The 16,802-nt window shown below is 47.8% G+C and overlaps 1 protein-coding gene across 1 annotated transcript in view; it reads left to right on the top strand.

The window, feature by feature from the left end:
• Positions 1–15,593, top strand: part of SLC39A4 (solute carrier family 39 member 4) — a 38,424-nt gene extending 22,831 nt beyond the window's left edge. The window contains exons 3-12 of the mRNA XM_075261848.1: positions 244–433; positions 1,776–2,038; positions 2,297–2,471; positions 4,290–4,462; positions 4,562–4,717; positions 7,669–7,785; positions 10,593–10,644; positions 10,717–10,869; positions 14,475–14,662; positions 14,743–15,593. Of these exons, the coding sequence (XP_075117949.1) occupies positions 244–433; positions 1,776–2,038; positions 2,297–2,471; positions 4,290–4,462; positions 4,562–4,717; positions 7,669–7,785; positions 10,593–10,644; positions 10,717–10,869; positions 14,475–14,662; positions 14,743–14,871 (1,596 nt within the window). The 3' untranslated portion in view covers positions 14,872–15,593. The remainder of the gene's footprint in view (positions 1–243; positions 434–1,775; positions 2,039–2,296; positions 2,472–4,289; positions 4,463–4,561; positions 4,718–7,668; positions 7,786–10,592; positions 10,645–10,716; positions 10,870–14,474; positions 14,663–14,742) is intronic.
• The last annotated feature ends 1,209 nt before the right edge of the window (positions 15,594–16,802 follow it).

Here is a 16,802-nt window from a genome sequence, read left to right as displayed (position 1 = left end):
AGAGGCCACCTCTGTGGTAATGGGGTCACCTGAGTATCTTCAGAGCTATGACACACGTACTGATCCATGGAATAGGTAACAAGTGAGCAGCGTAGCGATCCGTGACTCCACACCAACATGGGGGCAAATACAGAGACTGTCTCATCTTCATCGTCTCTCATTCTGTGACCCCGTTTCGGGGCTGCTCTGCCGAGCTCCTCCATGATCTTCTGGATTTCTTAGTGGGCTTCAATTTGTTTTTAGGTTGGAGAATGTGTGAGTGCAGATGAGATCCTGAACATGACGTCCAATCCTGACCAGGTCACCCCCATGATTGAGGAAGCCTTGTTAGCTGTGGCTCTAGAGGGCGCCTGTCTCACCGTCCTGCCACCCCCCAAATACTTCATCAACTACATCTACAAGTCATATGGTGAAAACGGCCTGAACATTACAGGTAAGCGAAGGACACCCCAATATCACCAGAGTACCCCCATGTAACAGATACACCCCAATATCACCAGAATACCCCCATGTAACAGATACACCCCAATATCACCAGAGTACCCCTATGTAACAGGTATACCTCAATATCACCAGAGTACCCTCATATAACATTTACACCCCAATATCACCAGAGTACCCCCATATAACATATACACCCCAATATCACCAGAGTACCCTTATATAACAGATATACCCCAATATCACCAGAGTACCCCATATAACAGATACACCCCAATATCACCAGAGTACCCCCATGTAACAGATACACCCCAATATCACCAGAGTACCCCTATGTAACAGGTATACCCCAATATCACCAGAGTACCCCCATATAACAGATACACCCAATATCACCAGAGTACCCCCATATAACAGATACACCCCAATATCACCAGAGTACCCCCATATAACAGATACACCCCAATATCACCAGAGTACCCCATATAACAGATACACCCCAATATCACCAGAGTACCCCCATATAACAGATACACCCCAATATCACCAGAGTACCCCCATATAACAGATACACCCCAATATCACCAGAGAACCCCCATACAACAGATACACCCCAATATCACCAGAGTATCCCCATATAACAGATACACCCCAATATCACCAGAGTACCCCCATATAACAGATACACCCCAATATCACCAGAGTACCCCCATATAACAGATACACCCCAATATCACCAGAGTACCCCCATTTAACAGATACACCCCAATATCACCAGAGTACCCCCATTTAACAGATACACCCCAATATCACCAGAGTACCCCTATGTAACAGGTATACCCCAATATCACCAGAGTACCCCCATGTAACAGATACACCCCAATATCACCAGAGTACCCCTATATAACAGGTATACCCCAATATCACCAGAGTACCCCCATGTAACAGATACACCCCAATATCACCAGAGTACCCCTATGTAACAGGTATACCCCAATATCACCAGAGTACCCCCATATAACAGATACACCCCAATATCACCAGAGTACCCCCATGTAACAGATACACCCCAATATCACCAGAGTACCCCCATATAACAGATACACCCCAATATCACCAGAGTACCCCCATGTAACAGATACACCCCAATATCACCAGAGTACCCCCATATAACAGATATCATCCTCATCACTCCATCATTATAGTTGCTGCTCTATCGCTCCCTTACATCTTCCCGTCTGTCTCCTCGCTATTCCGGTAATAGATTCTTCTGCAGGAGATTTCTTCTACTTTTCATGAAGTCCGTTCTCCTCTTCATGTTCTTCTCCTTGCAGGACTCAGCGACCTCATGAAAAAGCTGAAACTGCTGAATGACGATGACCACGACCACGATGATGACCATGACCACGACCATGATGGTGACCATGACCACGATGATGACCATGACCATGATGATGAGCATGAGCACGACCATGATGATGAGCATGACCACGATGATCATGTCCATAATGAAGATCTCAGCAATCAGACAAATAGAAATCAGAGACGCCGGCGCAGCGTGCAACCAAGTGCCATTCACATCCATCACTGGGACCAGGTGCGTCTACAGACTGTCCCAACCTGACCTCTATGACATGGACACAGGGAAGAAAGGTGTAAAGAAGAACCCTGCTGACACATACAGGAGAACTCCACATATTACCCATATCTCTTACACCCCAGTGTACCTGCCAGTAGTGCGCAGTATATATATATATATATATACAGTGGGGTAGTCTTACTGGGAGATGCTAGTCCATACTGTGGTATCGTTGCAGTAGCTGAGGGGTCATTTTCGTGTTTTTTGCGCCCGCAGACTTGCTTCAGCCCTGAGGACATTCTGACCATTCACGGCCTGAATGTGAGAGACGCCATTTCTCCAGAGAAGTTGCGAGACATCAGCAGCAGTCTCCTCCAGCAGCAGCTTCTTGGGATCTGTCCAGATGACCACCATCATGAGACTGTCGAGGGACAGCTGAGCGTCGCTGAGAGTAAGAATCCTGATGGTCTCAGATAAAGCAGGGGCGTGTACTTGATTAAGCAGGGGTGGAGCTTAGCCCTGAAAACCATGTGGCTTTGTAGTGTGACAGGGAGGCTACTAGTGGATTTCATAGATAGGAGGATGTTTTATGGGATGAAGGGTGGATGTCACATGGAGGTGAGATGACAGACTGTCTCCTAGACTCCATACATCTATAGCATAGAGTGTCAGTGATGGGAGCGAGAGTGTCAGAGATGGGAGCAAGAGTGTCATGGATGGGAGCGAGAGTGTCAGAGATGGGAGCGAGAGTGTCAGTGATGGGAGCGAGAGTGTCAGAGATGGGAGCGAGAGTGTCAGAGATGGGAGCGAGAGTGTCAGTGATGGGAGCGAGAGTGTCAGAGATGGGAGCGAGAGTGTCAGAGATGGGAGCGAGAGTGTCAGAGATGGGAGCAAGAGTGTCAGTGATGGAAGTGGGAATATCAGAGATGGGAGTGGGAATATCAGAGATGGGAGCGAGAGTGTCAGTGATGGGAGCGAGAGTGTCAGAGATGGGAGCGAGAGTGTCAGTGATGGAAGTGGGAATATCAGAGATGGGAGTGGGAATATCAGAGATGGGAGCGAGAGTGTCAGTGACGGGAGCGAGAGTGTCAGAGATGGGAGTGAGAGTGTCAGAGATGGAAGTGAGAGTGTCAGTGATGGAAGTGGGAATATCAGAGATGGGAGTGGGAATATCAGAGATGGGAGCGAGAGTGTCAGAGATGGGAGCGAGAGTGTCAGTGATGGAAGTGGGAATGTCAGAGATGGGAGTGAGAGTGTCAGAGATGGAAGTGAGAGTGTCAGAGATGGTACTGGTAATGTCAGTGATGGCAGTGAGAGTGTCAGTGATGGGAGCGAGAGTGTCAGAGATGGGAGCAAGAGTGTCAGTGATGGAAGTGAGAGTGTCAGAGATGGGAGCGAGAGTGTCAGAGATGGGAGCAAGAGTGTCAGTGATGGCAGTGAGAGTGTCAGTGATGGGAGCGAGAGTGTCAGAGATGGGAGCAAGAGTGTCAGTGATGGCAGTGAGAGTGTCAGTGATGGGAGCGAGAGTGTCAGAGATGGTACTGGTAATGTCAGTGATGGCAGTGAGAGTGTCAGTGATGGGAGCGAGAGTGTCAGAGATGGGAGCAAGAGTGTCAGTGATGGAAGTGAGAGTGTCAGAGATGGGAGCGAGAGTGTCAGTGATGGGAGTGAGAGTGTCAGTGATGGGAGCGAGAGTGTCAGAGATGGGAGCAAGAGTGTCAGTGATGGGAGTGAGAGTGTCACAGATGGAAGTGGGAATGTCAGAGATGGGAGTGGGAATGTCAGAGATGGAAGTGAGAGTGTCAGTGATGGGAGTGAGAGTGTCAGTGATGGGAGCGAGAGTGTCAGTGATGGGAGCGAGAGTCTCAGAGATGGGAGCGAGAGTGTCAGAGATGGAAGTGAGAGTGTCAGAGATGGAAGTGAGAGTGTCAGTGATGGCAGCGAGAGTGTCAGAGATGGGAGTGAGAGTGTCAGAGATGGGAGCAAGAGTGTCAGTGATGGGAGCGAGAGTGTCAGTGATGGGAGCGAGAGTGTCAGTGATGGGAGTGAGAGTGTCAGAGATGGGAGTGAGAGTGTCAGTGATCAGAGAGGAACCAACATGATGAGATTTCCATCTTTGGAAATCTCACTTTTTTCATTCCCTGAAAGCAGGAAGAGTCACAGTCTATAGAAATCTACAGAAGCTTCTAGAGCTCTTCTATTTTATTGATGTAAGTCAGAGCTCCCTTTTAAGTGTGACTGTTAACCCATTGACCTCTGTCTGCTGCAGAATACATCTATGGCACTATCGCTAACCTGATCGTGTGCCTATGCGCTGTCTTTGGCATTGTGGTCCTGCTGTGTACGACCTGCACGGCTGTCTATCAGTATGTCATTCAGTTCTTTGTCAGCCTGGCGGTGGGCTCCCTGACTGGAGATGCAATCCTGCACCTTATCCCTCAGGTAATAGACAATACTGCCCCTGGTGGCAGGAGGGATACATTGCACAGACAGGTTGAAGAAACTTTTGGTTGCTCAACCCTAACTTTTTCTCCTCTACAGTTCCTAGGACTCCATTCACACAGCGACACAAAGGACCATGCTCACAATCATGAAGAAGAAGACCACACATATACCTGGAAATTGCTGGCGGCCTTAGGTGGTCTTTATGCCTTCTTCCTTCTGGAGAAGATCTTTGGGTTACTGATGAATCATGAGGTAAATAAGATGATTGTAACGTTGGAACATCAGGGAGGAGAAATAGGATCTGCAAGATCAATACGGGGTGTGGGAAATTGTGGCCCATAAACCAGACTGGACTAGAGACGTTGACTGGCATCTAAACCTTGACTGTAGTGGAGCTATTAGCTGGACTAGGAACCATGGCTGGAGTAGATACCATGACTAAACTAGAGATCGTGGCTGGCCTGGGAACCATGGCTGGAGTATAGACCATAACTAGACTAGAGATTGTGGCTGGACTGGGAACCATGGCTGGAGTAGAGACCATAACTAGACTAGAGATTGTGGCTGGACTGGGAACCATGGCTGGAGTAGAGACCATAACTAGACTAGAGATCGTGGCTGGACTGGGAACCATGGCTGGAGTAGAGACCATGACTAAACTAGAGATTATGGCTGGGCTGGGAACCATCGCTGGAGTAGAGACCATAACTAGACTAGAGATCATGGCTGGAGTAGAGACCATAACTAGACTAGAGATCGTGGCTGGCCTGGGAACCATGGCTGGAGTAGAAACCATGACTAGACTAGAGATCATGGCTGGAGTAGAGACCATGACTAGACTAGAGATTGTGGCTGGGCTGGGAACCATGGCTGGAGTAGAGACCATGACTAGAGATCATGGCTGGAGTAGAGACCATGACTAAACTAAAGATTGTGGCTGGGCTGGGAACCATGGCTGGAGTAGAGACCATGACTAGACTAGAGATCATGGCGGGAGTAGAGACCATGACTAGACTAGAGATCATGGCTGGAGTAGAGGCCATGACTAGACTAGAGATCATGGCTGGAGTAGAGACCATAACTAGACTAGAGATCGTGGCTGGCCTGGGAACCATGGCTGGAGTAGAAACCATGACTAGACTAGAGATCATGGCTGGAGTAGAGACCATGACTAGACTAGAGATTGTGGCTGGGCGGGGAACCATGGCTGGAGTAGAGACCATGACTAGACTAGAGATCATGGCTGGAGTAGAGACCATAACTAGACTAGAGATCGTGGCTGGACTGGGAACCATGGCTGGAGTAGAGACCATGACTAGACTAGAGATCATGGCTGGAGTAGAGACCATAACTAGACTAGAGATTGTGGCTGGACTGGGAACCATGGCTGGAGTAGAGACCATGACTAGACTAGAGATCATGGCTGGAGTAGAGACCATGACTAAACTAGAGATTGTGGCTGGGCTGGGAACCATGGCTGGAGTAGAGACCATGACTAGACTAGAGATCATGGCTGGAGTAGAGACCATGACTAAACTAGAGATTGTGACTGGGCTGTGAACCATGGCTGGAGTAGAGACCATGACTAGACTAGAGATCGTGGCTGGACTGGGAACCATGGCTGGAGTAGAGATCGTGGCTGGCCTGGGAACCATGGCCGGAGTAGAGACCGTAACTAGACTAGAGATCGTGGCTGGACTGGGAACCATGGCTGGAGTAGAGACCAAGACTAGACTAGAGATCATGGCTGGAGTAGAGACCATGACTAGACTAGAGATCGTGGCTGGCCTGGGAATCATGGCTGGAGTAGAGACCATGACTAGACTAGAGATTGAAGCTTGGCTGGGAACCATGGCTGGAGTAGAGACCATGACTAAACTAGAGATTATGGCTGGGCTGGGAACCATCGCTGGAGTAGAGACCATAACTAGACTAGAGATCATGGCTGGAGTAGAGACCATGACTAAACTAAAGATTGTGGCTGGGCTGGGAACCATGGCTGGAGTAGAGACCATGACTAGACTAGAGATCATGGCGGGAGTAGAGAATATGATTAGACTAGAGATCATGGCTGGAGTAGAGGCCATGACTAGACTAGAGATCATGGCTGGAGTAGAGACCATGACTAAACTAGAGATTGTGGCTGGGCGGGGAACCATGGCTGGAGTAGAGACCATGACTAGACTAGAGATCATGGCTGGAGTAGAGACCATAACTAGAATAGAGATTGTGGCTGGACTGGGAACCATGGCTGGAGTAGAGACCATGACTAGACTAGAGATCATGGCTGGAGTAGAGGCCATGACTAGACTAGAGATCATGGCTGGAGTAGAGACCATGACTAGACTAGAGATTGTGGCTGGGCTGGGAACCATGGCTGGAGTAGAGACCATGACTAGACTAGAGATCATGGCTGGAGTAGAGACCATGACTAAACTAGAGATTGTGGCTGGGCTGGGAACCATGGCTGGAGTAGAGACCATGACTAGACTAGAGATCATGGCTGGAGTAGAGACCATGACTAAACTAGAGATTGTGACTGGGCTGGGAACCATGGCTGGAGTAGAGACCATGACTAGACTAGAGATCGTGGCTGGACTGGGAACCATGGCTGGAGTAGAGATCATGGCTGGCCTGGGAACCATGGCCGGAGTAGAGACCGTAACTAGACTAGAGATCGTGGCTGGACTGGGAACCATGGCTGGAGTAGAGACCAAGACTAGACTAGAGATCATGGCTGGAGTAGAGACCATGACTAGACTAGAGATCGTGGCTGGCCTGGGAACCATGGCCGGAGTAGAGACCGTAGCTAGACTAGAGATCATGGCTGGACTGGGAACCATGGTTGGAGTAGAGACCAAGGCTAGACTAGAGATCGTGGCTGGACTGGAGTCATCCTCTGGAGAAGACTGGAGACTGTTAATAGAGTAGAAACCTTTGATAGAAGAAGATCTATTACTGGCCTGGACACTATTGCTATAGTAAAGTCTCTGAATTGCAGACCTCTCCTGGAAGAACCAATTGATCATCTTGAAGGACCTGGAATGTAAGTTCAGATAATGGATTAGAGAAGTGACACCGACTGAGGTGATCATAGAAAACAGTAACCACTAACCTCGGTCTGACTAAGGGCCACAGACCACACAATGAGCAGATGAAGAGCTGGAGCCTGACAACTTGTATTGTTGGTTTCTGATTGTTAGGACGATGATAATGATGAAGGTCATGGACACTGTGACCACGGCATGTCCCTACAGAATTTCCATGAGGAACAGAAGAAGAGGAAGCAACAGAAGCAGTCCATGTCCCAGTCAGACCTGGTAAGAACATGAGAAAAGTATGAGCAATATATACCATACATACCATATCTACAATACATACAATATGTACAATATATACAATACATACAATATATACAATATATACAATACATACAATATATACCATACATACCATATCTACAATACATACAATATACAATATATAAAATACATACAATATATACAATATATACAGTACATACAATATATGTAATAAATACAATATATACAATATTTACCATACATACAATATACAAAAATCTTGCTAGTCTTCAGTAGCTGATCCCTTTTTTAATGGCTAACTAATATTGATGACAGATTACAACGTTTCGAAGCTCCTGGCTTCTATTCAGGTATATCTACAAACACTTTCTGAAAGCTGCATATTTATGGGACACATAGGAATAGAATTCTAGGAGGGAGGGGGGAAGAAGGTTATTAGTTATTGGTACTTTCAAGTAAACAATTCATGAGTTTGCAATGTTCTTACCAGTTCAGAGAATGTGTTTTATGGCTGTCTCAGTTCAGTCATTTCTGTAGGATGCCATGAACCCATGTGACAGATTCATCCCTTTCTGCAATGTTTGAAGCAGGGTCATAAACTTGTACTCATAAATCCATCTCTCTTTCCTGGATTTAAAAAAGACCACCTTCTAACATCCATATTTCCAGACCCCCCTCTCCTGTGCTACAGACAGCCACCAAACCTCAGGAATATGGTGATTGTCAGCAGCTCACTGTCACCTCCAACTAACAAAGGAACATTTCCATGCGGACAGAAAAGGTGCAAAACCTGCCCGCACATACTGACCCCTGACAGGACAGAGATACCAAACTCTAACAGGGAATATGAAATCCCAGGAACGTTCACCTGTAACACACCGCATGTAGTGTATGTAATAATGTGCACCAAGTGTCCCACTGATAATCTGTATGTTGGAGAGACCGGACAACAGCTTAGAATGCGTAAGAATTCACATTGCCATACAATTAGAGAACGAAGAATGGACCTTCCCGTGCCAAAACATTTCTGCAATGAGGATCATAATATCAGCAATGACATGAAAATTTTGGTTTTAAGAGGGAATTTTAAATCAAAGAAAGAACAATGGATTTATGAGTACAAGCTGTTTGATACTCTCCAGAAAGGGATGAATCTGTCACATGGGTTCATGGCATCCTACAGAAATCACTGAACCGAGAAAACCATAACAGACATTCTCTGAACTGATAAGAACATTACAAACTGATGAATTGTTTACTTGTATATACCAATAACCCTCTACCACCCCTTCCTCCTAGAATTCAATTCCTGAGTGTCCCTCTGTACATAAATATGCTCCTTCAGAAATTGTTTGTAGATATACCTGAAGAAGAAGCCGAGAGCCTCGAAACATTGTAATCTGTCATCAGTATTAGTTAGCCATTAAAAAAGGGATCAACTACTGAAGACTAGCAAGTTTTTTGTTTTTATATTTCCTACCCACTGGCTAACACGGTACAAAAAAACCCAAAAATTTTACTTATACAATACACAATACATACAATATCTACAATATATACCATATATACCATATATACAATACATACAACATATACAATACATACATGTACAACATATACAATACATACAACATATCCAATATACAATACATACAATACATATAGTACATACAACATATCCAATATACAATACATACAATATCTACAATACATACAACATATACAAAATATATCTTCTATATATCTTCTCTGAGTATGAGGATGAGATTGTGGAGTATAAGGCTCAGTCATCTTCTTGGAGTATGAGGGGTGAGATTGTGGAGTATAAGGCTCAGTCATCTTCTCGGAGTATGAGATTGTGGAGTATAAGGCTCTGTCATCTTCTCAGAGTATGAGATTGTGGAGTATAAGGCTCAGTCATCTTCTTGGATTATTAGGATGAGATTGTGGAGTATACGGCTCAGTCATCTTCTCGGAGTATGAGGATGAGATTGTGGAGTATAAGGCTCAGTCATCTTCTCGGAGTATGAGATTGTGGAGTATAAGGCTCAGTCATCTTCTTGGATTATTAGGATGAGATTGTGGAGTATAAGGCTCAGTCATCTTCTTGGATTATTAGGATGAGATTGTGAAGTATACGGCTCAGTCATCTTCTCGGAGTATGAGATTGTGGAGTATAAGGCTCAGTCATCTTCTTGGATTATTAGGATGAGATTGTGGAGTATAAGGCTCAGTCATCTTCTTGGATTATTAGGATGAGATTGTGGAGTATACGGCTCAGTCATCTTCTCGGAGTATGAGATTGTGGAGTATAAGGCTCAGTCATCTTCTTGGAGTATGAGATTGTAGAGTATAAGGCTCAGTCATCTTCTCGGAGTATGACGATGAGATTGTGAAGTATACGGCTCAGTCATCTTCTCGGAGTATGAGATTGTGGAGTATAAGGCTCAGTCATCTTCTCGTTTATCTCTAATCATGGGGAAGGGTTGAATAAGTTTCTGCACTGCAGCAAGTTTCCAGGCAGGACTTACCCCCTCGTCTTATAGGTCTCTTGGTCGGGCCAACTGCAGTATCAGGCTCATGTCACTATACAGTGTCTTCCCTGTGCTATCAACTTGAAGTTTTTGATTGTCCTGAATCTACTCTTGGGGCTTCCCAACATGTTTCCTTAGAGTTCCTCACATGTGTGCGTTCCTCAGAGGGTCAGCGCTACATCATAGCCATCGGTGTCCTGTCCCAGTTTGTCACTCTTTTGGTTCTGGGTCCAGTAAGGGGAGCGATTCTCATTGTTTTTCTACTTCTAGGTCAGTCCAGATGTTGAGACTCAGAGCATCAGACCTCCAGTGAGGAGTCGGGGTAAGTCCCATCACATCTAGCAGATGTCTTGTCCCATCACCACCTTCTCTTATTTTCACATGTTCCCTGCAGAGCTGCGGATGATCCCATACATGATCACTATAGGAGATGCTATCCACAATTTCGCAGATGGTTTGGCCATGGGAGCAGCGTTCTCAACATCATGGAAGACTGGCCTGGCCACAACTCTCGCCGTCTTCTGTCATGAATTGCCACATGAGTTGGGTGAGCTCCTCCTCCTTCAGGGTGACACAGACAGTCACAGCCCCACCTACTGTAGGGTGACATTAGCCATTAGCATCATTTACCCAAATAACAGGTTTGTGCTCCCCACCTCGGTAGAGGGCGCTCTTCTGGGCCTTATTGCTGTCTCTGGTGGTTCATCCTTACACTTATTCTGGTAATTATTGGAATTAGAGTCATATAAAAAACAGCATGAAAGGGCCAATACCCAAAACCGATCCTCAGCATCATAACCGATCCTCAGCACCATAACCCATCCTCAGCACCATAACCCATCCTCAGCACCATAACCCATCCTCAGTACCATAATCCATCCTCAGCACCATAACCCATCCTCAGCACCATAACCCATCCTCAGCACCATAACCCATCCTCAGCACCATAACCCATCCTAAGCACCATAACCCATCCTCAGCACCATAACCCATCCTCAGCTCCATAACCCATCCTCAGCTCCATAACCCATCCTCAGCACCATAACCCATCCTCAGCACCATAACCCATCCTCAGCACCATAATCCATCCTCAGCACCATAACCCATCCTCAGCTCCATAACCCATCCTCAGCACCATAACCCATCCTCAGCACCATAATCCATCCTCAGCACCATAACCCATCCTCAGCTCCATAACCCATCCTCAGCACCATAACCCATCCTCAGCACCATAACCCATCCTAAGCACCATAACCCATCCTCAGCACCATAACCCATCCTCAGCTCCATAACCCATCCTCAGCTCCATAACCCATCCTCAGCGTCATAACCGATCCTCAGCACCATAACCGATCCTCAGCGCCATATCTGATCCTCAGCGCCATAACCCATCCTCAGCACCATAACCCATCCTCAGCTCCATAACCCATCCTCAGCTCCATAACCCATCCTCAGCACCATAACCCATCCTCAGCACCATAACCCATCCTCAGCACCATAATCCATCCTCAGCACCATAACCCATCCTCAGCTCCATAACCCATCCTCAGCACCATAACCCATCCTCAGCACCATAATCCATCCTCAGCACCATAACCCATCCTCAGCTCCATAACCCATCCTCAGCACCATAACCCATCCTCAGCACCATAACCCATCCTAAGCACCATAACCCATCCTCAGCACCATAACCCATCCTCAGCTCCATAACCCATCCTCAGCTCCATAACCCATCCTCAGCGTCATAACCGATCCTCAGCACCATAACCCATCCTCAGCGCCATATCTGATCCTCAGCGCCATAACCCATCCTCAGCACCATAACCCATCCTCAGCACCATAACCCATCCTCAGCGCCATAACCCATCCTCAGCGCCATAACCCATCCTCAGCGTCATAACCGATCCTCAGCACCATAACCGATCCTCAGCGCCATATCTGATCCTCAGCGCCATAACCCATCCTCAGCACCATAACCAATCCTCAGCACCATAACCCATCCTCAGCGCCATAACCCATCCTCAGCGTCATAACCGATCCTCAGCACCATAACCGATCCTCAGCGCCATATCTGATCCTCAGCGCCATAACCCATCCTCAGCACCATAACCCATCCTCAGCACCATAACCCATCCTCAGCGCCATAACTCATCCTCAGCACCATAACCCATCCTCAGCACCATAACCCATCCTCAGCACCATAACCGAACCTCAGCACCATAACCCATCCTCAGCACCATAACCCATCCTCAGCACCATAACCCATCCTCAGCAACATAACCGAACCTCAGCACCATAACCCATCCTCAGCACCATAACTCATCCTCAGCACCATAACCCATCCTCAGCACCATAACCCATCCTCAGCACCATAACCCATCCTCAGCACCATAACCCATCCTCAGCAACATAACCCATCCTCAGCACCATAACCCATCCTAAGCACCATAACCCATCCTCAGCACCATAACCCATCCTCAGCACCATAACCCATCCTAAACACCATAACCCATCCTCAGCACCATAACCCATCCTCAGCGCCATAACTCATCCTCAGCACCATAACTCATCCTCAGCACCATAACCGAACCTCAGCACCATAACCCATCCTCAGCACCATAACCCATCCTCAGCGCCATAACTCATCCTCAGCACCATAACTCATCCTCAGCACCATAACCCATCCTCAGCACCATAACCCATCCTAAGCACCATAACTCATCCTCAGCACCATAACCGAACCTCAGCACCATAACCCATCCTCAGCACCATAACCCATCCTCAGCACCATAACTGAACCTCAGCACCATAACCCATCCTCAGCACCATTACTCATTAACCCATCCTCAGCGCCATTGCTCATCCTCAGCACCATAACCCATCCTCAGCACCATAACCCATCCTCAGCACCATAACCCATCCTCAGCACCATAACCCATCCTCAGCGCCATAACCCACCCTCAGCACCATAACCCATCCTCAGCGCCATAACCCATCCTCAGCACTATAACCAATCCTCAGCGCCATAACTCATCCTCAGCGCCATAAACCATCCTCAGCACCATAACCCATCCTCAGCGCCATAACCCACCCTCAGCACCATAACCCATCCTCAGCGCCATAACCCATCCTCAGCGCCATAAACCATCCTCAGCACCATAACCTTTCCTCAGCGCCATAAACCATCCTCAGCACCATAAACCATCCTCAGCACCATAAACCATCCTCAGCACCATAACCAATCCTCAGCACCATAACCCATCCTCAGCGCCATAACCCATCCTCAGCACCATAACCCATCCTCAGCACCATAACTAATCCTCAGCTCCATAACCGATCCTCAGCTCCATAACCCATCCTCTGCACCATAAACCATCCTCAGCACCATAATCCATCCTCAGCACCATAACCTATCCTCAGCGCCATAAACCATCCTCAGCACCATAACCCATCCTCAGCGCCATAACCCATCCTCAGTGCCATAACCCATTCTCATAACCCATAACTGATCCTCAGCACCATAACTCATCCTCAGCACCATAACCCGCCATAACCCATCCTCAGCTCCATAACTGATCCGCAGCACCATAACCGATCCTCCTCAGCGCCGTAACTGATCCTCAGCGCCATAACCGATCCTCAGCACAATAACCCATCCTCTGCACCATAAACCATCCTCAGCGCCATAAACCATCCTCAGCACCATAACCCATCCTCAGCGCCATAACCCATCCTCAATGCCATAAGCCATCCTCAGCACCATAACCCATCCTCAGCGCCATAACTCATCCTCAGCGCCATAAACCATCCTCAGCGCCATAACCCATCCTCAGCATGATAACCGATCCTCAGCGCCATAACTCATCCTCAGCGCCATAAACCATCCTCAGCGCCATAACCCATCCTCAGCATGATAACCGATCCTCAGCACCATAACAACCCTCTTCATGCCACCCTGAACATTTACTACTTGAGATGTGATTGGCTGGGAGTCTCATACGTATTCCTCTTATTCCTCCTCCTCCGAGGTGAAGAGGCTTTCATACTTATAGTGCTGACCTCTTGTCCTTCCAATGGTTGCCGACATTATTTGTTGCTTGGGTGTGACTTCCAATGGCTCCACTTCATGACATTGTTCTGTCTTCTCCTCAGGTGACTTTGCAGCTCTTCTTCATGCCGGTATTAGGGTCCGCATGGCTCTTCTCCTTAATTTCGGCAGTGCACTTACCTCATTCATAGGTTTATATATTGCACTCTCAATCGCCACAGAGGACGCCGTTCAGCAATGGATATTTACAGTGGCTACTGGACTCTTTCTTTATGTGGCTCTGGTGGACATGGTAAGGACCACAAACTTGGACAATGTTGGCACCAATATGTCTCCATCACTCACTTTTATCTTCTTCCTCTTCTTCCTCAGCTGCCAGCAATGATGAATGTGAAGGACAGCAGACCGTGGCTTATCTTCATCCTCCACAACTTAGGTCTTCTCATTGGATGGGCCATCCTTCTCGTCTTATCCATCTATGAGGAGCACATTGCTGTATGAGGCTCATCATGACCCTGCCACCAATCTAATCACCCCAAGAAGAGTGTATGCCTCCTCAGATACCTGTAAAATGTTCATCACTTCTTCACATCATCCTTACAGGGCCAGGAGACCATTACTGACTACTACAAGCCTCACTGTGGTGACAGAGGACGATGGCTCCTCACACTCTAAACTCTAGAGGAGAGGTTGTCTTACAAGTTTCCACCTAAAATGAAGAGAATCCTCAGTAGATGTATACTGGGACCCAAGGAGTTACAAGTAGAATGCCACTTCACTTTAGACTGCTACTCTACTTGTTGTATGTGGGAGAGAGGATGGTCTCTGCTGACCGCGCACCCCCAGACCTGGTACCTGAACAGTAGTTGGAACTTGTCATGGTCTTCTGTCTGGTACCAGCTGCCATGTTGGGGTCTCTCTAGCCATGGCTTTCGATCTGGGACTAGGCATCTTGTTGGGGTCCCTCTAGCGAGCCATCCATCCATCCATGGTTATCTGTCTGGCAACAGGAGCCATGTTGGGGGACCTCTAGCCACGGCTTTCGATCTGGGACTAGGCATCTTATATGGGTCCCTTCAGACTCTCTTTAGGTCCTACTGGCCGTGTCCTTCAGGCACCTGTTGAGGAGAAGTCGCCTCCCTTACCGTCGTTCACACTGCAGAATGTTTTATTTTTATATACGATGTAAATGGTGAGAGCGGGATGTTGCGGTGTAGCACGAGGAGGGGGTTCACCAGTCCGGTACCGGCCACCCCCAGACCTCAATAAATGAGTGAGAAGAAGAATCACTGGTGTAATTCTCTGAGTATTGGGGGTCACTCTCTAGGTCTCCATCTTCTGGGGGCGAAAATATGAAGAATATCACAAGTTCACGCTCCAGCCCCTCCGATCCAGCAACTGGCCAATCACAATGGTGTAATAGCCAACAGACCACTAGAAAATGGAGCAGATACATGGTGGAAGCCAGAGGCGCAACTAGCAAAGACTGGAACCAGAGAAACATTTCCACTTGCCCCGCCCCCCATCATAGCTCATCTGTTCCTGGCCCCCACATAGTATAATGCCGTATTTACACTCACTATAATATTCCACTGTGGCCCCTGCACAAATATTATCCCCCATAGTGGCCCCTGCACACAGTATTATCCCCCCATAGTGGCCCCTGCACACAGTGTAATGTCCCATAGTGGCCCCTGCACACAGTATTATGTCCCATAGTGGCCCCTGCACACAGTATTATCCCCCCATAGTGGCCCCTGCACACAGTATTATCCCCCATAGTGGCCCCTGCACACAGTATTATGTCCCATAGTGGCCCCTGCACACAGTATTATGTCCCATAGTGGCCCCTGCACACAGTATTATGTCCCATAGTGGCCCCTGCACACAGTATTATCCCCCCATAGTGGCCCCTGCACACAGTATTATCCCCCATAGTGGCCCCTGCACACAGTATTATGTCCCATAGTGGCCCCTGCACACAGTATTATGTCCCATAGTGGCCCCTGCACACAGTATTATGTCCCATAGTGGCCCCTGCACACAGTATTATGTCCCATAGTGGCCCCTGCACACAGTATTATGTCCCATAGTGGCCCTTGCACACAGTATTATGTCCCATAGTGGCCCCTGCACACAGTATTATGTCCCATAGTGGCCCCTGCACACAGTATTATGTCCCATAGTGTCCCCTCCACACAGTATTATGTCCCATAGTGGCCCTTGCACACAGTATTATCCCCCATAGTGACCCCTGCACAAGTATTATCCCCCATAGTGGCCCCTGCACACAGTATTATGTCCCATAGTGGCCCCTGCACACAGTATTATCCCCCATAGTGGCCCCTGCACACAGTATTATCCCCCATAGTGGCCCCTGCACACAGTATTATCCCCCATAGTGGCCCCTGCACACAGTATTATGTCCCATA

Source organism: Leptodactylus fuscus, unplaced genomic scaffold, assembly GCF_031893055.1.
Source record: "Leptodactylus fuscus isolate aLepFus1 unplaced genomic scaffold, aLepFus1.hap2 HAP2_SCAFFOLD_483, whole genome shotgun sequence".
NCBI lineage: Eukaryota > Metazoa > Chordata > Amphibia > Anura > Leptodactylidae > Leptodactylus > Leptodactylus fuscus.
This window is presented reverse-complemented; position numbering and strand designations above follow the sequence as displayed.